This window comes from Geospiza fortis, unplaced genomic scaffold (genome assembly GCF_000277835.1).
Source record: "Geospiza fortis unplaced genomic scaffold, GeoFor_1.0 scaffold213, whole genome shotgun sequence".
Taxonomy (NCBI): domain Eukaryota; kingdom Metazoa; phylum Chordata; class Aves; order Passeriformes; family Thraupidae; genus Geospiza; species Geospiza fortis.
Genome location: NW_005054399.1, coordinates 652,434 through 674,110, shown reverse-complemented (window position 1 = coordinate 674,110; position 21,677 = coordinate 652,434). Strand labels below are relative to the sequence as shown.

At 45.1% G+C, this 21,677-nt stretch overlaps 1 protein-coding gene across 3 annotated transcripts; it reads right to left on the bottom strand.

Annotated features, from left to right (window-relative positions):
• Window positions 1-6,526: 6,526 nt before the first annotated feature.
• PRPSAP2 (phosphoribosyl pyrophosphate synthetase associated protein 2) lies at window positions 6,527-21,677 on the bottom strand. Of its 3 annotated transcripts, XM_005425944.2 has the most exons (12): window positions 21,653-21,677; window positions 19,421-19,540; window positions 18,866-19,016; window positions 17,698-17,750; window positions 17,512-17,578; window positions 16,752-16,924; window positions 15,709-15,824; window positions 12,209-12,264; window positions 9,812-9,960; window positions 8,814-8,884; window positions 7,747-7,893; window positions 6,527-7,211 (listed from the first exon to the last, which is right to left on the bottom strand). In XM_005425944.2, exons 3-12 carry the CDS (start codon window positions 18,982-18,984, stop codon window positions 7,053-7,055), a joined length of 1,110 nt encoding a protein of 369 aa, XP_005426001.1. In that variant the 5' UTR covers window positions 18,985-19,016; window positions 19,421-19,540; window positions 21,653-21,677; the 3' UTR covers window positions 6,527-7,052. The 3 variants fall into 3 exon arrangements, with proteins under 3 accessions (XP_005426001.1, XP_030916961.1, XP_030916962.1); XM_031061101.1 differs by lacking the exon at window positions 19,421-19,540; XM_031061102.1 differs by lacking the exon at window positions 21,653-21,677 and having other exon boundaries at window positions 19,478-19,540.

Genomic DNA, 21,677 nt, shown 5'->3' with positions numbered 1-21,677 from the left:
GGGATTGAGAAATGCCTGGGAAGAGACTGAAACCTCCAGCTACCAGTGAGCTCTTCCTTCAAATTCAGACCAGCAAGAACAAACCATCCCAGCACAAATCCTCCATCCCAGCACAGATCCTGTTCCAGCTCCCTTTCCTTTCAGATGCCAGCAGGGATCTGTGAGAGCCCCACAGATCACAGAGCCAGGGAGCACAGGCACTCATGAGCACCAGCAGGGCCCCTGAGCTCCTCCTGGCTCTTTGCTGGCAGATGTGACAGAGAGGGGAGTGACTTTCAACAGTTTACTGGATACCAGGACAAGCAGAGATTAATCCAAGTGTCACTGTCCAAACTTGCAAGCTGAACTTGTGCTCCAAAAGATGATTTCAGGAATAGTGCTGTAGGATTTTCCAACACCATGTATGACTGGGATATAAAGAATATTAGTTGTATGGAAGGATGCCATCCAGCAGGACAGAGCATGGTTTTTGTGGAGGAAATACAGGGCTCAGCTGCAGCACCAGAGTCGCCAGTGGCACCTCTGGGGGCCCTGAGGTTGTGGAAAGGGCTGCTGTGTCCCCGTTACCTGCCTGTTGAACCCAAAGCCTCCTGCCCAGGGTCAGAGAGCAGCTCAGGAGGGGAGTCAGGGCTCTCCTGGAGCTGGGGATTCCCAGCAGCAGCGCTGGGCTCTGTCCCAGGCAGATCCAGCCTCTCCCTTTGCATGGAGCACTGATGGATGTGCACAGACAGCCCGGGTTTGGGCTGCTCCATCCCCCACAGCCCTCGGAGGGACAGCCAGAGGATCCCCCACAGCTCAGCCCAGGGGTTGGGGCTGCAGAAACACCGTGCAGGGAGCAATGGCACATCCAGGGACACCGGGTGAACACAGGGACAGACACTGAGCCCCTCCTGCCTCAGCCTCTGCTCTGCAAAAGCTCTTTTCTTGCTGCCAGCCACCTGCAAAAGCACATTGCTTTCAGCCCCAGCAGAGCCCAGGTCAGATCCACCTGTTCCAGCAGAGCAGGGCTGCTCCCTGAGGCAGGTTTTCTTTCTCTCCAGCTTTTCTGAGCTCTTTGCTCTTGATCTCTGTCTCGCTGTCTGCAGCCCCCCAGGGCTGTCTGTGCCAGGCTCTCTCCTGCTTGCCCTAGACCTGGTATCACAGGCTCCGGAGCTGTTTTACCTCGGATAAACTCTTCCCGTGGTTACCAGCGCGAGCAGAGGCTGCACCCAGGGAGCTGTGAATGAGGTTAAAACGAGGGGAAAACATCCCTGTGGAAAAGTGCCTGATTTCCACGCACTCTACAGGCTTGAATATCCTGGAGCTGCTGCAAGGCTTCCTTTCCTCAGAAAACCCACGAGCCCCAAAGGAATTAATTCGTTCCCAGTTCAGTCCCTGGCTGCCCCAGGTCCTTTGGGAATGCTAGAAAGCATCACTGCCAGAGATTGGAGACAAACCCAGGCAACGCAGCCCCCAACCTCTGAGTAGATTTCACCCACAACCTCTGCTACCAGGCAGCGTTGGGAACCCTGACACACAGGCACACATCCACCAGGGCCCCTGGAAAGGACCATCACTGCTGGATCCATCTTTGAACCCATGGGATGGCACAGACAGCATCTGCCCACAAATTCCCGCTTTTTGTCCCATTGCTTCCTGGAGCATCCTATCCTGCAGTAGATGCTCTCCCCCTCTTTGGCTATACAAGGTCTGAACCAAAAATAACCTTCTGCTAGCTGGAAATAAGTCCTGGATTGGTCACAGAGTTGAAGGCAGAGCTGCTCACTGAGATTTTAGTGAAGATGGAGAGCAGGAGCACCAGGCTGGAGAGGTACACCCAGATCCTCTCCCCTCCAAACCTCTGCTGCAGACGCTCAGGAATTGTGCCAATCTGCCAGGGAGGGAGAGCCACCACTGCCCTGTGCAGGCCCCAGCCTCCTGGGATGGTCCTGGCAGGACAAGGGGACAGGAGGAATTCCCAGAGCAGAACCCAGGATTCCCCCAGGATTCCTGGGAATGGGGACCTGTCCGAGGCCACACTCCCCACAACAGGCTCAGGGCAGTGTACATACCCCAGGTGAGATGCAGACTGGCACAAACACCCAGGCCAGTGCCAGAAGAGCATAAATTGCCCGCCAGGAAGGAGGAGACAGAGAAAACCATGGATACTGCTGCAGCTCAACGCTGACTGCAGTCCTGGACCCTGTCTCTGCTCCTGATCCAGCCCTGCTTCATCCTCAAGGGCACATTTACACCCACAAATGGCTTCAGATACCTTTTTGGGTATGGGGACATGGTGGAGACAGCCTGGCATCTCTGCCAGCAGGAACCTGCTGCCCTCAGCCCTTCAGCTCCTGACTGGACATTTCCCACCAACTCCTTGAGCACCACAAAACCAAATGTTTGGTTTGGGTTTATTTATTTTTTTTTCTCCAGGACCCAAGGACTTTGGGGGAAAGCAAGGAATGGGTGACCTATTCAGCCATGTCCCTGTTAGGACCTGCAGAGCCTGGATTAGCAACTCGGCTCCAAAATCTCCTTTTCCCTGAGCACCTGGAGGGAGCTGAGCTGACTCCAGCCTCACCGTAGGACACTGGAGAAAAGCTGAGTTAGCAGGGCTGTGTTAATTACACCCTGCGCGGCTCCTCCCAAAGCTTTCGAGACTGTGAAATGGCCCATCTGCTGCGACAGAGCTCATTGTCTTAATCACACGACACATTGGTGACATTCTGCCCGGAGCCGGCGACAGCGACCGAGCCCTCGCTGCTGGCCAAGAGCGAGGCACCGATCAGAGGAGGAGCTCAGGTGCTCCCAGGTGCCCTGCCAGCCGAACCAGCTTCGGTGCTTCCCCAGGGGATAACTCAGGAAAAGGAGGTGGAAAAAATAAGGTTGGAACTGGAGCAACAGGGCTCAAACGTCCCCGTGGTTACTAAAAGTAAAGTGTGGCCAAAGAGCCCCCATGTGGGATGAAGGATGTGTGTGTATTTAGCAAGAAAACCCTTTAGCACATAAGATTCAAGTAGCTGAATGTGATGTTCCCACAGTCCAATTCATCTGGACATCCCTGCTGGGTTTGGGATTGACTTTCTTGTCTCCAGGAGGATGAGGAGCCACACGTGGCTGTGTTTGTCACAAACCCTGTACAAGGAGAGGGACCAACAGCCAGCTTGTCAAGATCAGACAGAAATAAGAGGGGGAAAAACCAAACTTGGGACAGCCATAGTTTTTTGGAGTCACCAGGGGCATGCAGGGATGGTGGAGATGGATGTTTGACCCCACGGATCCCTCCCTAAGCTCAGAGCAGCCTGTGGGAAAACCCAACAAACTCCAGCATCCTCTGTGCAATGAGAAGGGAAACACAGCTCCAAGGCCATCGATTCTGGCAGGAGGAGGTGGGCAGGGTGGGGGAAAGCGTGGGCAAGCAGTGGAGAAAGCAGGGGGGGATTCAGTGGGGCTGCTGTCCCTGTGCCCAGAGTGTCACAGAGGGCCACAGGTCTGTCTGTACTTACTGGCCACCAGGCCATGTCACTCCCAGCCACTGATGGTGCTGCTGTTCACCCTGCAGGAAGACGGGGAGGAGGAAAGATCAGCACAGAGCACCCTTTCCCTAAAAGCCAGACAAGCCACTGGGACCCAAGTCTCCCAGACAAGAAGCCAAGAGACAGGAGACTCGATAATTAATGGGAGCTCTGCAACTCGAGCTTAATTACACCAAACGGTGGCTGCACCCCAGGAACCTGGAGCCATGAATAGCAAAAGGAAGCACCTGGAGAGGGGGAAGCAGGGAGGATGTCCCTGTCCTAGTGCCATGCCCAGCAGACAGGTTGGCTAATAGGACACAGCTCTGGCCAGGATTTTTCTGCAAGGCAGAATAAATGCAATTGGAGAGTCTTTATCTGAGGCTGCTGTAGCTGATCCTTGTTGCTGTTATCAGGGCTGTTATCAGGGCATTTGGCTCAACACCCTGTCATACACATGGGGCAGAGCTGCTCACACCCAGCAGACAGAGGCTGGGGGAGAGATGGTTAATTGGTTAATTCTGTGGTTAATTCCACCTTGCTCTCAGGCTGTAGGAGCCTTTCTATAGGGGGTGAAAGGGGCAGGGATTTATGCAAAATAGAGCAAGTCACAGAACCCCAGAATGGTTTGGATTGGAAGGGACCTTAAATCTCATCTTGTTCCAAACCCCTTCCACTGTCCCAGGCTGCTCCAAGCCCTGTCCAGCCTGGCTTTGGACACTCTCCAGGATCCAGGGGTAGTCACAGCTTCTGCAGGAGTCTGTTCCAGGGCCTCCTCACCCTCACAGAGAATTTCTTCCCAATATCCCATCTAACCCTGCCCCCCTGTAGTAGGAAGCCATTTTCCCTTGTCCTGTCACTCCGGGCTGTTGTCCAAAGTTCCCCTCCAGCTCTCCTGGAGCCCCTTTAGACACTGGAAGTGGCTCTAGGGTGTCCCCAGACCTCTCTCTTCCCCAGCTCTCCCAGCCTGGCTCCACAGAGCACAACACACAAAATACACAAGTGAAAATGACAAGAAAATAATAGAAGCTTTCAAATGTTCCACCAGAAAAGCCAGCCCTGGAAAGAAAACTTATTCAAACAAGAAAGCAGAAAGGAACAAAAGGCTCTTACCCATATTCCCACACCAACCTTTAAGGAAAAATAAACCACTACAACAACAAGGTCAGAATGCTGAACTGCTGTGAGGGGGTAAGAGATCTAGCTGAATTTAACTCCTTCATTCCTCTGCCTCCTTCTTCATCCTCAGCCTCACAGGGTGACTGAATCAGTAACTCATTAGCAGCACAAGGGCATTTATCATTAAACAGCCCAGCAGCAGGAACTGTGCTTCCAAAGGTGCCTGGGTGGGCAGCCTGGCCCCCACTGCTTCCCACCCTTTCCACTCCACCTGATTTCAGTGTCTCACAGACGGGCAGGGTTGAAGAATGTCTGAGTGATGCCTCATGTGCTTCCCTCCCTTTCCACCACTCTAACAACAGCCAAAGGACAGCAGCCCAGCCTTATGGGTGCAGTTTGCTCCCAAATTCCTGAGCCCTCATCAATATCATAATTGCATAACTGCATGAAACCAGGCAAAGTTGGGGGTTTCTGTGTTTTAAAGCAAAGATCAAACAGGAGCTGGGTGAATGCCTGAGGTGGAGCCTAGCATGGCAGCAAGGGCTGACCAGGAGAGACCCCACAGAAGAGATTACAGAATTATGGAATCATTTGGCCTGGAAAAGTCCTCTAAGATCATTGAGTCCAACCATTATTCCACATCTACACTGCTTTTAAATCCCTGGTGATTCCACCACTGCTCTGGGCAGTCTGTCCCAATGCTTGACAACCCCTCCCATGAGATTTTTCCTAATATCCAACCTAACCTCTCCTGGTGCAACTTGAGATTGCTTCCTCTTGTTAACTGGGAGAAAAGACCAGCCCCTACCTGCATCCTCCTGTCAGGGTGATATAGAGAGAGGAAGACACAGCAATTCCTCTAAAGGCCAACACCAGACAGGCATAGGAAACCACCTCAGAATCCCTTGTTTTGGGGTACTTAGCCATCAGTTTGCTGCACTGGATGCTTGTCTGGCTCGTTCCCAAGTGGCAGCACACCTCCCCAAGGTGTCACTAATAAAATAAACACGGTGCAGTTAATATGCCCATCACTGAGTCAGGTCAGCATTCCTCCTCTCTTTGAAGAGGCCGCAGCAGCTCCGCACATCCCTGAGAGGAACCGACCTTCCCCCTCAGTGCTCAGCTGGAATTTGACCTGCATTAACACATCCAAAGTACCCACACGTGTCAATAAATCAGCCTGGTGTATCCATTAACATTAAGGAAAGCACCTGGTTTTATCCTTTCAAGTCAATGAACCCTCCAAAGTCCTTGGAAGTTTGTCTCCAACATAGAAACGGTGTCAACAAAGGTTAATTTTCACTTCTGAACACGCCAAAAGCTCTACACTCATTTGTAGGGCATGATGGAAAAATTAAACCAAACAGCCTCAAAATGCTCATCAGTTCCACCACCGTTTTCTCCATAACAGGTGAGGAACTGGGAATCTCTGGGACTGGGAGCTGCTGCCTGGCAGCCAGCCGGCCATTCCACCCACACCTGCCCAAGGAGGACTGAGGAAACAAACCTGGACAAGTTCAGCTCTGCTCTGTGGCGTAGTTTTTAGCTCATCCATGCATTCAGGGCAGGCAAGAAACCTCAAAAAAAAACCCCAAGTGTACCTGTGATGAGCTGGTTTGGATTTTACCAGCTGGAACCTACACTCCCCACAATATTCTCAAGTCAAAGAGGCACAGAATGGTTTGGGTTGGGAAGGATCATCTCATTCCAAAACCTTGTCATGGGCAGGGACACCTTCCACTATCCCAGGTGGCTCCAAGCCCCATCCAGCCTGGCCTTGGACACTTCCAGGGATCCAGGGGCAGCCACAGCTGCTCTGGGAATCTGTGCCATGGTCTGAGCAATTCCCTGTTGCTCCCTGACCATATTTAAGGACACAGTTTAGAAGACAAAGGAGCAGCTCATGAACATTTTTAGAAAGCTCACACAAAACAAGTTTTTATTCTTCGTCGCAGAAAATAAATACAGGTGCATATTCCATATGCTTTTCTATAAAAGCACTCCTACAAAATCACTGGACTGCATACAACAGTACAACTTTTTTGGCTTTTAAAATGCAAATATTATACAGTCACTTCATTTTATTATCATTTAAAGCACTTGTAGCAAGCAGCTTTGGAAAAGGAATGCTTAATTTAGAAGCCAAATTCTTGCCTCAAGTGTTTTGTGGGGTTTTTCCATCGTGTATAGTGCAACTAACCTAAAAGCAACTAGAACAGTTTTTCTGTAAAACGTTTATTCCCACCAACCCACCCCCAACTCCAAAAAACCCTGCAAAGGAAAAATAATTGTCTCAAAAACTGTTCTACCTTGATACTTAAACCAAGAGAAAACAAGAAGTGGCTCAATGGAAATATTAAGGTAAGCACAACGCTTCACAGCTCGTTCTCTGTTCACTTCCAGTTTGGCCCGGGTGTTTATTTAGAGGAAGAAGCTTTAATCGTCCACTCCTATATTCCTGAAAAGGTAGGACATGGACTCCCCATTGTGGATCCTGCGAATGGCTTCTGACAGGATCATGCTGATATCCACAGTCTTGATTTTAGGGCACTGAAGTTTTTGTATTTCATGTGGAATTGTGTTTGTAACAACCACCTACAGGAAGAAGAAATGATCAGGAAGATGTAGCTCTTTTGTTTTCCACCTTTTATACTGGAAGGGTGAAAGGGAGTTTTACAGATCCCATAACACTACCCTTGGCTGATAAATTTTACATTTTACATTACTGTCAGGGTCACAGTGTCAGGAAGAGCCATGTGTTGCCACAGGTTCCATGTATCCATGGATACTAGTGGCACTGTCCCTCTTTCCTTCCTTTCATTCATTCCTTCATTCTGCCACACAGATCCAGAGGAGGTACAGAAATATCCCACCCACTGAAGAGAAAGGTGTGCTGATACTGACAGTCCAGCATCTCACCACTTCCCACATTTCCCACTGCTAGAGTTTAAAGACATGTGGATGCTAATATTCCAGCACACAATTCCATAGGAAGAAAGCCTGAAGCAGCAACCTCCCATCTAAACCCTTAATGCCAGCATATGTCAAGAATCAATTCAGGAGAAAATGGCTTGATTAGAAAAGCCCCAAATCCCTTGATCAGAGCTCACACCCCACACTCCACACTTACCTCATCGATGGCAGACTCCTCAATCAGCCGGGGAGCATCTGAGGACAGCAGGCCATGGGTGGCCATGACAAAGATCTTGTAGGCCCCTCTCTCCTTGAGGGTCTCAGCTGCAGCCAGAAAGGTGTCAACGTCATCTATGATGTCATCCTGCCAAAATCCCAGAGTCACTGAGGGTTCACCACATCAGACAGACCAACACAGCACACCTGACTGACAGCACAGCTTTAACAAGTGTAACAAACCCCAAACTTTCAGAAAATTGTTCTTTTCTTTGACAAACCCAGAGGTTACACTCTGCTTTAGAGAAGTGCATCAAGGAATGATAGAATGGCCTGGGTTGGAAGGGACCTTAAAGATCACCTCATTCCAAGCCCTCCCATGGGCAGGGACACCTCCCACTAGAGCTGGTTGCTCAGAGTTCCACACAGCCTGGCCTTGAATGCTTCCAGGGATGGGGCAGCCACAGCTGCCCTCACAGGGGAAAAATTCTCCCTTAAATCCAATCTAACCCTACTCTCCTGTAAGTCTGAAGCCACTCCCCCTTGTCCACATAATCTCTCTCCATCTTTCTTGCAGGCTCTGCTCAGGTACTGGACAGCTACAATTAGGTCACCCCAGACCCTTCTCTTTTCCAGGCTGAACAATCCCAGTTCTCTCAGCCTCTCCTCATACAGAGCTGCTCCATCCCTCTGATCATCTTGGTGGCCTCCTCCAGACCTGTTCCAACAACTCAATATCCATCACCTCAGCTTCACTGGCATTTCCATACCCAGCAGTAGAACAGGGGGATTCTCCCCTCCTCCTGTGGGGTGCATGCAGCACCTGAACCCCTTCAGGTAAGCACACAACAGAATTCCACCTGCTCTGCTCATGGAAACAAGGTCCCAGTGCTGCTCCCAGAGTGGATCCCTCCAGAGCTCCCAGCCAGCTTTGTGCTCAATGCTGCCCCATCCTATCAGAAGTCCACCAGCAGCCAAAGTTCAGTGGCTGACACAGAACAGCTACTTGATTTCTGCAACTTTGACATGTTTGATATAATTGATGAGAACTGATGGCATCTCACTTACCACAATGATAGCTATTCTTCCTCCTACATCTCCAACAACTGTGATGGGTGGTTTTTCCTTTGGAATCAGCACTGATTAATGGCAGATGTTTTCAGAGGGGCAGAAAGGAGAAAGAAAAGAGAAAGTTTATATAATTTATTTGAACTATAGAAATGTCTGATGGGTCATGACTATTAGAGACATGAAGCAGCAACTATTTCAACATCACTACTGAATGAAAACCAGCAAGATTCTAATACCTAAATAATTTTTTAAGCTTAATTAAAATATTAACTATATTCATTTATACGTGAATTCTTTACCAATTCAATTAATTCTTAATTTCAGCACAGAAACAGAGTGGCTTGCAGACACAAGCAGTTCAGACACCCACACTGGGTTTATGCCCTGCAGTTCTGGTGGTGCAGCTGTAGGTCACATTTACACTCAAGCAACAAGGAACCTATAGTATTTGCAGGGAACCCCTGCCAAGGGGGAGAGAAATGATGTATTTGATTTTATTTTATTAGAAGGTTAATCAATTATTTTGTTATACTATTTTATTCTGTATTATATTACATTGTATCTAAACTGAATCTGCTAAGCACTTAACTTTGCACACAACTGCACAGAACTTATGACTGTCAGCCAACAGTCCCAATACACACACACTCTTGGCCCTGACAGGCCAAGGAAATAACACACCACCACTTTGGGTAAACAATTTCTATATTGCATTCTACTTTCGCACAAACACAGGCGCAAATGACAAGAATTATTTTTCCTTTCTCTGAGGTTCAGAGAATATGAAACCCAGAAATATTCTTGGGAAGAACTGTGCCTTGCTTTTCTCTGTGAGGAGAAAGTGGTGACAGGAATCATCTTCTCCCCACTAAGAAAGATGACTTTTTTTTCCCTCTGTGAAGAACCACTCCTTTTAGCCAATCCATCCGTGCCAAACCCAATCCCTAAACCCACACAAAAGCACCAGGTAACACCTTCCCCCCACACTTACTTACTGGGGATCTCCAGGCTGGGGTGGATGGCAGCCACGTATTTGGCTGTGGGAGGGGAGTGCCGCCCGTCCACCATGTCAGACTCAGCATCCTGAGCTTCCCCGTGGATCACCGCGATCCCCAACCGCAAGCGCTCGGCAAAGGACTGGGCCCTGCAGGGAAAGGGTTAAAATACCAGGAAAAGGTCACATTTCAAATAACTCACCTGTGTACAACCCTAACCTGTTTCCATTTCATTGCTGATGTTTCAGAGGGAAGTCAAATGATCCTAAAATTTTAGGAGAATTCATAGAGAAATCGGTCGCCCCTCAGGATCTTTTTTTATCGGGTTTGTTAAAGTCAGAGTAACCTTCAAAGTGCCCATATGGGCCTTAAAGCAACAGGATGAATGCTGCAAGTCACAAAATGCTGACTGCTCCCTTCTGCTTGCCCGAGAGCCAAAATAACACTTCCCAGCCTTCAGGGATCCCATGCTTTAGCAGGACACATCCAACAGTAACCAAGAACAGCCTTGATGTCTGGATTGTCTGCATTTAATAGGAAAAAAAAAATACTCCATAAAAAGAGAAAACAAGTGTTCACCTATTTATTTAGTAGTAAATAAAGACAATATCCCTGACCTGCTGACACATAACCTGAGATAACCCTGTGAAAAGGGGATCCAGATGATCACTCTGCCTGACAAACCACACTTGGGAGTTGAACAGCTTGGATTTTTAATTAGCTGACATGAAGTTCCTTCACACTGCAGTATTTCTTCAACTAAAATTAGAAACTTCTGGAAAGAAGTGTAAGGTTAGTTGGGGGAGTGGGAAAAGCGGAGAGTCAGGAAAATAGGAATTTGCATCCCAGATATTGGAAGCAGCAAATACCAATTAGCACATCCATCCCACCTCACCTTGCACACCCAAGGGTTTGGGATCCTGCCTAAGCACCCATCCAAGTCTCCTCTGGTCCAAGCAAGCCCAGCACATGCAGAGTGATTCACTCTGCTCTAACATCAGCACCTCAGAGCAGTGCCTGAATCACCTCCTCTGTCCTTAAGCCTTACTTCACTATCCAAACAATACAAAGTCCAGACAATAATTTGCCCATCGTGATACTCAGTTAATTAAAAATGAAGAATCTTCCACCCTGTGGTTATCATACAGTTGCAATATTTTTGCAAGTAGTTAATTATAGGTAATTATTATTACAAACAATAAGAGTTATGACTTAGCAGGAATAATCATATCAATAAAACTGTATTAATTACCTTAAAATGCAGTATTAAACTGAATAAAGTTCAAAGTAACAGCCAAATGATTTATTAATTTCCCAGTGAGCTCAGAAACCACAGAGACATTCGGAACTTCAACACACAAGGGTTCTTTTTCACAAGCAGGCATTCATCAAAACTATTTTCCTAGATTGTTTTCAGCCTGGATTAGGCTGAAACATCCAATTATCCCTCTCCCAATACAATGTAACTCTTCACATACTGTCCTTAAATACTCATAGGAACATGTGAAGAAGCTAAACAATACACTTCTGGGATCCTCTCCTCCACAAATCACTGCATGATGTGCAACTCATCTCCCTATTTGCTAGCATTGACAATTACTGGATAAGCATTAAAATGCTGCAACAAACCCTTGCCTCCACCCAAGAGACAATACTGACACAGTGGAAATGAAATGGAAAAGAAACAAATGTAAAATTACCTGGCCAAAACAAAAGAAATCACAAAAAGTACTGCTGGAGAAAAAGATGACAAGAGGTAGTTTGCTACAGAAAATAAGGAAAACATGGAGTATCAGAATTCATTGGCATGGAAGTCCAAATATCTTTTCAACAAACTCTTGGTTTGTCACCACAGCAAATACAGCCTCTCTTAAACCATCATCCAGCTCTTACAGCACCTGCTGACAGCTCTGTAATTCCAGAGGTTAGGAACAGTCAACTAAAAAGCTTCATGGATTAAGAACAGTCATTCAACCACCAGAGACTTCACAATCACAATCAGCTCAAACAGCAAACCCAGATTCACCATCTGTGTTTAGGATCTGATCAGCCATGTTCTGAAACTCATCTGGATTAATGGCATTACACTTCCAGCCACTTTTCCTCATTTACAGCAGATTTATAATGTAAATGCACACAAACATAATTAAAAACCTTCTTAATCATAAGCACTGCACTGATTTACCACATCCTTTTGTATGGTTTTTTTTTTTACTCTCCTTAGATTTATTATGATTACAGCAATGATGTAAAAACTACACAGCTGACAGAGGAGAATTGGGAGGGGTGTGAAGGCTGCATCTTCTAATTATTGAGTATTTGTCCTTCACTTGATCCTAAGAACAAAATCCCGACAGAGATTTGCTGCTCTAAGGCAAGAGAGCAGATCTTACCCACCTCTTTGCAGACGCAGGAGATTTGGCCACAATTACAGCATTCCTGTAGTCTGGTATCTGTAGTAAATAACAGATAGCAATGTCCACTTCATATCTTTAGACAAATTTAAACTCAGTAAGAATCAGAGAACTTCATTTTGCCAGAAGAATTTTAAGCATTGAACATTTTACCTAAGAAAGCAACCTCAAGAATCCATGGTACATGATCAGGGTTGACAGCTCAGTAAAAACATGTATTTAGAAAATTCAGATATTAACTTCAAACTGTACCTTTTATAAACTCCATTTTATAGTACAGATAACAGAAAAATAACTGCTTTAGGACATCAGGGTTACACCCAAAAGTGTTAAAAGAAACAGGAAACCATCAAAATTAAAGTTTCCTGTTCAACCTAAATTGTCTTTCATCACTAAAACCCAGCATTTTACAACTTCCTATTGTCTTATAGAAACCCCAAGAAACGTCACACCTCTCCATCACATCACATCACACTGACTCTTTCTCTGGACCATCAGCAGGGATAAAACTTCCACAGTCACTGCACTGATCCTGGAGGCTCAGTCTCACAGTGCTGCAAACTCTCACCAGGGGATGCTGCTGAAATGCTGACAGCAGCAGAGGGATGAGGCAGCAACCCCCTGGGTTTCCCTCTGATGTCTGACAGGTGCTCCAGCCAGGCTTCATGAGCACAGTCTGCTCCTCACTTTGCTGCCCCTGCCCCATCTCATGCTGGTTCTTCACTCCAGACTCCTGATCCCCATTTAACCAGCATTTTAGTCCCCATCTCTCAAAAGTTTCTTATCCTCATCTCCATTTTCCCTGCAAACAGTGACTCCACATCAGATTCATCAGGCTTGTAACTTCCCAAGCATTCCACCATCCACATTTCCAGCTCTCTTTTCCAACAGCAACTACAACTACAACTACACTCCCTCTGGTATCTCATTTTACCCCACTCCTTGCAAACTCAGCCTTTTCCTTCACTGTGCTGCCCTGGGATGATCCATCTCTATGGAGAGCAGCTTAGAGAACCTGTCTGTCCTTCTAGCCAAAAACCACAGTCCTGAGCCAAGCAAAGTCCTACAGAGCAGGTCCAGTCTTCAGCATCCCAGTGTAAGGGATGGAAGACTCTTCACTAAATACCTACAAATTGATCTGTTAGGGGTGGAATTCAGAGATTTGTGGAGATGACACCCCATCATGCAGCTCACCACCTTTTCAGATATCAAATATCCATTCCAGAGCACAGAAATACTTGGAGGTTTCTGCCAACACAGGCAAAGTAAGTTCTTCCACAATCTGATCCACAAGATACAAACTGCACTGGCTGATTATTTCCAAAAGCTCCACCCGAAGTAGGCATGGGAAAGAAAAAATAAGTTCTGAATTTGGGCAAGGGTTCAACCAACAGAAAATAAGACATTTTCTGAGGACGTCAGGCAACATTAATAATCCACAATGTTAGTAACTCCACCTATAAACTGGGAATTCAGCACGTTCTGTCCTTGACAAACACTGAGTTATACAAGAGGCTACAAAGATTAACATGACGGAAGGTATGGACAAGGCAGGGCCTGTCACTTGACATAATAAAGGCTTTGATCTAGTTCAGACACCATTGCCTCATTTTTCCTCTGCCAAATTAACAAATTTGTTCTCAGCTCTTCAAAAATGAAGTCAGAAAGTCAGAAATGTCATCCCAAACACTCTGAGGTGTCAACATGTCCATGTAACAAAGGGCTGTGTCACTCTGGGATTAACACCTGCTAAAAGCAAAGAGAAGCCACCAAGTATCCAACGTTTGCCAAGCACACCAAACTGAACACCCAACTATTTTCATATCACAGGAATTTCACTGATTGCACTGTCTTCATCCCAGAACAGCAAGTGATTCTCTTCACATCTAGGCATAATTTCCAACAGGGAACAACTACAAGCCCTCATTCTCCTAACTTTCAGTGAGATGTTTTTTAAGTGACTTTCATTCCTATCAACTGGACTCCATTTCATGCTCCTCAGTACATCCCATCATGATTCCCATAGCTCTGAAAGCTCTGGCAATCCCAGTGCAGGATATCCAGCAAGTCGTGGCCACCAGGAACTGGAGATGAATACTAAATTCCCCCTGAGCAGCAATGGTTCAAAGTTTTAAGCACAGACACTATAAAAGATCTGGCTGGTGAAAGTACTTGCCAGTACAGATCCCATGTGATCAGATCCATTCAGTTCACTCTGGTTTTAGAAAATCCCCTCATGGATGAGCAGAGGGATGAAGAACTGAAAGTATCTTTTAAAACTTCTCTACACATCCTTCAGATCTCTACAAATGGACATTTGTTAAGATTGCACAGCAGTGTCAGACTCAAAGCTGCAACAATTCTGTGTAAACCACTGAAAGCTCAGGAATCAAAATGTGCTTCAAGACCAAATCAGGACCATGATCTTGTTATTGGCCATAAACCACAGTTTGAAGCAACACATAAAGGCAAAACATGTCTTGTGTCTATGTGTTTGGTTTTCCACTTTTGTTCTTTTTTTTCTTTTTAAGTTAGGAAGTGCTTACAATGTGCAATACTTCTTTCCTGGAACACCAGATGAATGACTGTGGCAAAGCCTGGAGTTTTGTTCTGCCATCCTCTTTGACTCTATTACCAAATGAAATTATAATGAGGAATTCAAATAGATTTTAATACTGTCATAACAAAATCATGTTGGTTTGGGTTTCTTTAAGGGGGTGGAGTGGGGTGTGTTTTGTTTTTTAAATTGAGGCATTCCTAGCTTTATAAAAAGAAATAGCTTGGATTCAAAAGCAAGGGTGAGCTAAACCTTTCTCTCACCAGGAAGAAAGCATTATTGCTTTATTCCAAATTACCATTAGTCAGAGGCTTAAGGTGCATCTTATACCTACAATTATCATTTGCACATTTTGTACAGGCCAATCTACCAGTAGCACTTCTCAAAACCCTTATAAAAATAAAATGGAGAAACAGAGGCACAGAACATCCCAAGTTAAGCTCCTCAAGTCAAGACACGCAGTCTGAACTAACAGTGAGTGAGATTTCCACCCACCAGACTTTCAGAGCACTATCAATAGGCTCTCTCATAGTTTACAACTTCCAAATGTTTCTTATTATGTGATTTAAATTTATGCCCACACAAGCAGCCCTTCCTATAAATGTCAAGGAAACTGGAAATAGGAAAGGAAGAGGACATTGAGAGCAAGAAAATGCTATTTTTTTCAGTGTTAGGGGAATATATCTAAGAGAAAAACCAGCACTGCTGCATAAGTAAGAAAACATCAGCTCTTCAAGAAAGTGAAAGTTAAATGTGGGGAAGAGAAGAACCAACAGTTCCCAACATCACTCCCTGCCCCAACTGACCATTCTCCCCTTAAAATTCAGTTTGAAGAGTTAATCTTTTCAGAGGGATTTGTTTCAGATGCCCTGAGACATGACAAAAAATAATTAAAAAACCCAACTATAATAATAGGCCTTCCTCACCTCTTCTTGGATGTATTGGAGTAAAAATGGAGATGCTCTCAAGTTATCAACTGGAATATTGAAGAAACCCTGAATTTCCTTCTGATGTAGATCCATGGTAATAAGATGAGTTAGGCCTTTAAAATAAAATAGTAAGACAAACAGAGAAGCACATCAGGAAAAGTAAGAGAGAACAGACACTTTATTTTTCTAACTTTCACTGCAGTTTGTCCAGAAAATCTTTAAGCTGCATGAGAACACTGAGTGAAAATACATAATAAATTCATTTTAGTCCCTCTTAAGCACACTGGCATTAACGTGTTTTGAGGCTTCTAGAGTGACTTTTTTAAAAGAACCTCAGAACACTGCACATAAGTGACTCTGCAGTGCCACACTGAGGCAGGCAAGATCCTTCTCCACTGGACACGGGACAAAATGGAAGCATTTTGTCCTATGTCACACAGCAAGACCCTGGCACGCTCATTAGTTCTGAACTCCTGAAAAATGGGCCAAGCTCCTAATCAAAAACCACTTCTCCCAAAATAACAGCCCAGATCCCACAGTTTGTTAGAACTGCATGCTTTTTCCCAGGGATGGGAGTGAAAGGAAAGAAGCAGAAAGTGTGTTGAAGGCTGTGAAAATGAATAATCTCATTCTCCCACATGGTCTCAGATGTAAAGGACAAAGTGCATTCATCCAACAAGTAAAAAACAAGACAGAAATGACAAGGCACAACTGTTCCAGACTGCAGGAAAGGCACAGGATGGTACTGTGAGAGGTGGATACCACAGCCTAAAGCAGCTCAGCACAGTAGACTCATTCTGCCAGCTCAGTACAACTCGATGTAAAATGATTCTATCAAATTTGAGTTTTTTAGGAACTCATTATATAATTTGGAAATATGTCTAACTAGATTCTCCTTTTTATGTAGGTTTTAAACACATAAAAAGCTTGGCTGTTATTTTTAAACAGAGTCCAAATTTGTGTACAGATCTCTCTAAACCTGGAAGCTGACAGCAGAAGCCCCCCTTGCTGTGATTATTTAAGGACAGCCACATTCTTACCAGCTTTGCACATCATCGAGGCCAGCAATTTGGAGACAATGGAGCCTCTTTTCCTCATCTTGCACTGTTTGCTGTAGGGGAAGTAAGGAACCACTCCAATAATGCTTTTGGCACAGGAGGTTTTACATGCATACACCATGATCAGGAGCTCCATGATCGTGGTATTCACATCCCTGCAACGAGAAACATCTGCTCCTGTAGTTGCTGCGTAAAAATCCTCTGTTTACCACAGTATTCACACCCAGCAGAGATGGAGAGGGCATATTTTTAGAGAACTGGTCATCAGCTAAGATCTACATTTCTGCTGCCATTAAAAAAAGGTCTTAGCATTTGTAAAGTTCTTTTCACATAAAATTAAAGAATTTCTGAATCACAGGACACATTGCCCAGGAAACGTTCCTCCTACATCTTAACTTTGTGATGGTGCTAGAGACAGAGAGCTGAGAAGAATTTAAAAGAGACTGACATAAGCAAAAGAATACCCTTAGAGAAGGAATGCAGAGACCAAGGGAAAGATTTTATTGCTATAGTCACTAAAAATTAAAATTGGAGAAGCTACCTTATGCCAAAGCTGTCTTTGTGTACATATGAAAAACCCAACAAAACCAATACCCAAAACTCCCCACAAGCCTCTATCTAGTTAATATAAGCTTCTTACACTGCATCACAAACATAAAAGGTGATTAAAAATGAAAACAAAAGCATTGCTATGGACAGCCCAGACCAAATGCTAGCACAGGGTCTTTAAACAGTTACTCACTTTGAAACTGTTTGGATGATAAATACATCCTTTCCTCTCACAGACTCCTGAATCTGCACTCGTGTTTCTGTCAAGAAGAGAAATATGTAATATTTGCAAGAGCAAAACTCTTTTCAGAGTCTAAGAAAAGGGGAACCAGTACATTCAAATCAGGTGCATTTCCAGTTTTGCTAATTAAATGCTCACCTCTGTTTGGCTCTTGATAAACCTGAACCTTCCCCATCTCAACTCCCAAGCGCCTGCAGGAACAGAAATAAGGCAGAAATCAGTAAGGGGAGAGGAAGGGCAAATCAAATGTAAATCCCATATAATGCAACAGTCACTGAAATGGCTGCATTCTGTGGGAAAAAGACAAGGAAAGAAAATCCCAAACCACAAAACCAGGAATTACAGTGAACATCTCTTTAAAAAGCACCTACAACTCCCAAAAGCTGCACTGCAGACTATGCTAAACTTATTTTCCAGTCAAGCTCAGAACAAGCAGCGGGGAAAAAATGCTGCTGTAAAAATGTAACATTTTGTGATTTTTAATATATTTCTTGCCCTACATATATATATATATATACACAAACACACACATGGCAATATACATGTGCACAATACTTAAAAATACTGCTTTTAAATCACTCTTCTCCATAGAAGAAAGTCAATGCAGAGTGAAGAGGAAAGAGCAGCAAGCACTATTTTATGGATAATGGAAGAATAATATCTGCTGTATTTATTCCTTGTCAGCACTAGCTACACCCCATCACTACAAAGAGACCAGAGTATGCTCTGCACTCAGGCTCAAATTCTTTCTACACATAACCTGAGTTCCTTTGCACTCCCCTTTCTCTTCCTATCACACTTAACTTTGGGTAAATCAGCCTCTGGAAGAAATCTTGTCTAATATTCCCAGTAATGTTATACATCCTAATTAGCACAGTAAAAATGTACTTAAATCCTAAAAGTTCTGCTAGAGATCTGCATGGATTTAAGCTAAAGAAATGTTCCCATCCAAAATATACAGAGAGCAGGAGGGATGGAGCTTTCCTGCCTAAAAATACCCCACTACAAGGAGTGAAAACTTCTGCCATGATGATTTATCACAATGCAAACATTAATGATCCCACGTGTTTCCTATGAAATGCTGCAACCAGTCACAGCCTGCCACAGAACAATTCAAACACAAATTACTCTCTCTGTTATTGAGCTGTTGAAATTTCCCCTCTTACAGAGCAAACTCCATATTCTTGCAAATCATGGCAGTTTTCCCATGTAACTTTCCTTAAATAGGGAAAAAAAAGCATCCAGTAAAACAAATCCCATCAGAATGACCCCAAAGATGCGAAGATTCCCTGCAGACTTTACTTACTCAGCAATCCTCTTGGACAGTTCCATGCATGAGGAATTGGAATTAGCTGAGAACAGCACCAGCCCACCCTTGGTGATATTCATGATGGCTCCAATTTCAGTTGATGGCACACAAAACATCAACCCTAAGTTGTTTTGCCGCTTCTAAAAGACTGCAAGAGATCAAAGATAATTTAAATCCATGTTAAAAAACAAAACAAGACACACATTTTCTCTGTTAGAAAGTGTAGTCTCCCAGAACCCTGCATATTCCAGCATCCTTAAAATCTGTTATCCCCACTTTAACAGTTCTCCAAAGATCCTCCAAGACATTCTAGCACCAAGGTTTTTTCCTTTTTAACTGTTTTCCTCAGGCTATCATCCAGTAACACTGATACTTTTTTCCATCACCTTGTCCAGTTCATTTTCCAGAATTGAGCAATGTTTATTGACTTTTCCAAAATCACAAAGACAGTCTGGGGTAGAATTGACCTAAAAAGAGCTCCTGGGCCCTGGCTAGAAGAGTCTATTTCCAAAGCTGAATCTCTTCCCAGTACTTTTGCAGTTATAAACTTACAAATAAGGATGAAATGTAAGGAAGAATTCAATAAAGCTGGCAGCTGTAAATAATGACCTCTTGCACAGCAAATCCACTTGCTGAAGCAGCTGTTGTCATTCTTTGAAAGCAATATTTCTCCTGTGAAAACAGGAGAAAAATATCAGGAGGAAATCAGTATAATTTGGTTTTTGTTTCAAATAAAGGCACAAACCACTAATCTCACTAAGGACTTGATGGGATTCCATGTTTTTATTATTCTTTGTAAATCACATTTTCATGGTTATTCTACTATAAAATTTTAGTCAAATAAAAGGAAAAAAAAAGATCCCATTGACCAGCAGCCCTGGATAGATGGAAGCAGCATTCAACTCAAAATCCTGCTGCACTTCATCTCTGCTGCATAAATAATCCAATCCTTCATCATCCATTTCAGCATTATTTAGGAGACTGGAAATATGAAATACAAGTGGCATAATTTAAACCAAAATAAAGAGAAGTTACAGCTAAATCTGTAACTTCTTTCCTGGTAAATATCTCCTGCTGAGAAACAGAATTATCTAATAGTCACACATAACTGGTTAGAAAAAGCTGATGATGTATCAACTATTAAGTACTCCAAAACAACAACAAAGAGTTTTGTATTTTCAGGAACAGCTGGCTAGGTCTGTAATGAAACTCCTTCATACCTCCTTTACAACCAGACAGTCTGGCTCAGTTTAACTCTGTCACAGGAACACAATTCACTCTTGTGAAGAGCCAAAGTCAAGTCAGGAACTTCCTAACAACAAATCTGCTGGTGCCAAGGCTGAGCTGTGCTCAGCTGCCATGAATGAAAACCTGCCTGTCATCAGAACTGTGCACAGAAGTGCACAGACCGACAGCTTCAGCCCCCAGCATGTCTGAATGTTTCACTGCACTAAAACCAGAGGGGCCCCAAAGCAAGACCCGTATCCCTCTCAAATTAAATACCTAAAAAAACAAAAAACATTTCTTAGCTAGTGTTTCTCTGCTCTGCTGCTCATTCACTCTCTGCAACTCTCAGCTGTCAACTAATGGCCATCACCCATCAAATATTCATGATGGTGCTCAAGATCCATCTCAGCTCCACCAGAGTGAAGAACCTGAAATCTTTTAGGTCTGAGAACAGCACCTGAGAGCACCCTGCTTGTGTGCCTGGATGGGAATAGAGCGGAGGCAGCTTTCTGTGGTACTAAAAGCATTCAGAGAGTGTTCAGGAGGTGTATTTTTATCCAGTTGTATGTCTTTGTTCCATAGATTAGGGAAATGAGGAGCTGATTAAGAGATCTGAAAAGATGAGTTGTTGGTTCCCAACTATTGCTGAGGGTGCACTTTACACAGCAATATACTGACGTATTTACAAGCAACAGTGAACACTGCTCTTCATTTTATTATAGGTCAAGGACTTTCTTGTGGATGTACTTCAGCAGCTACAAGTGGGCTATGGTGTATGTGGGAAGTTGCATTTCAAGAGTAATATGGATATATCAACCTTCAAACAGGCGTTGGGATGAAAGCAAGCTCACAAAACTTTATTAGATGTGCAAAGGCATGACTCCACAGGGGTACATGGGACAATAACCCTTTGGTTTGAGGTGGGCCAACCTTCCAAGGTTGAACACAAGCACAGAACAGGCTGCAGCACAAACACCTGCCTTTCCTTTTGGGCTGCACACGATTACACAGACACATCATGATGCGCACAACAATTACTGGGCACACATGGCTTTATGCCTCCATCAACTGAGCACGCCCACACAGAAAGCAACAGAGGCAGGAATAACTGGAAGGGATAAGGAATGGAGCCTATGGGATGGAGGGAATCTGCACTCTCTCCCCAGTCTCCCCACAGGGAATTTCCCCGTCCCTCCCCACTCACCGATCCCCGTGGGCTAAGAGACCCTTCCAGCCCACCCCTCCCTGTAGTGCTTCGGGTGCTCCAGGTGGGTCACACAGGCCTCGTGTCCCTCATGGATCCCATCCCTCCTCCCCGAGAGCGGCCCGGGCACGCCGCAGCCCCAGCCGCTGCCCCTCCCCCGTGGGACCTGCGGGCAGCCCGAGCAACCCCGAAAAGGGGCAGCCCAGGAGAGGGGCTCCATCCCCTGAGGGAAGGGCGACCTAGCCCATTCCTCAGGCGTCGGAACCCCGCGTGGGGAAGGGGGATGTCCTGCCCTCACACAGCCGGCTGAACTGGGCTGAGCGGGCGGGAGCGCCTCTCGCTGAATGCCTTACCTGCCGGCTCCGGCCCCCCGGCCCC

What these genes read in the sequence shown, in the direction of transcription:
- PRPSAP2 (XM_005425944.2), bottom strand. Translation starts at nt 18,984, where the DNA reads ATGTTTTGTGTGCCATCAACTGAAATTGGAGCCATCATGAATATCACC. An exon ending in GAAGAATAGCTATCATTGTG is followed by an intron (nt 7,894 to 8,813) that starts GTAAGTGAGATG and finishes GGATTTTGGCAG; the next exon opens with GATGACATCATAGATGACGT. An exon ending in AGGAGTCTGCCATCGATGAG is followed by an intron (nt 7,212 to 7,746) that starts GTAAGTGTGGAG and finishes TTCTTCCTGTAG; the next exon opens with GTGGTTGTTACAAACACAAT.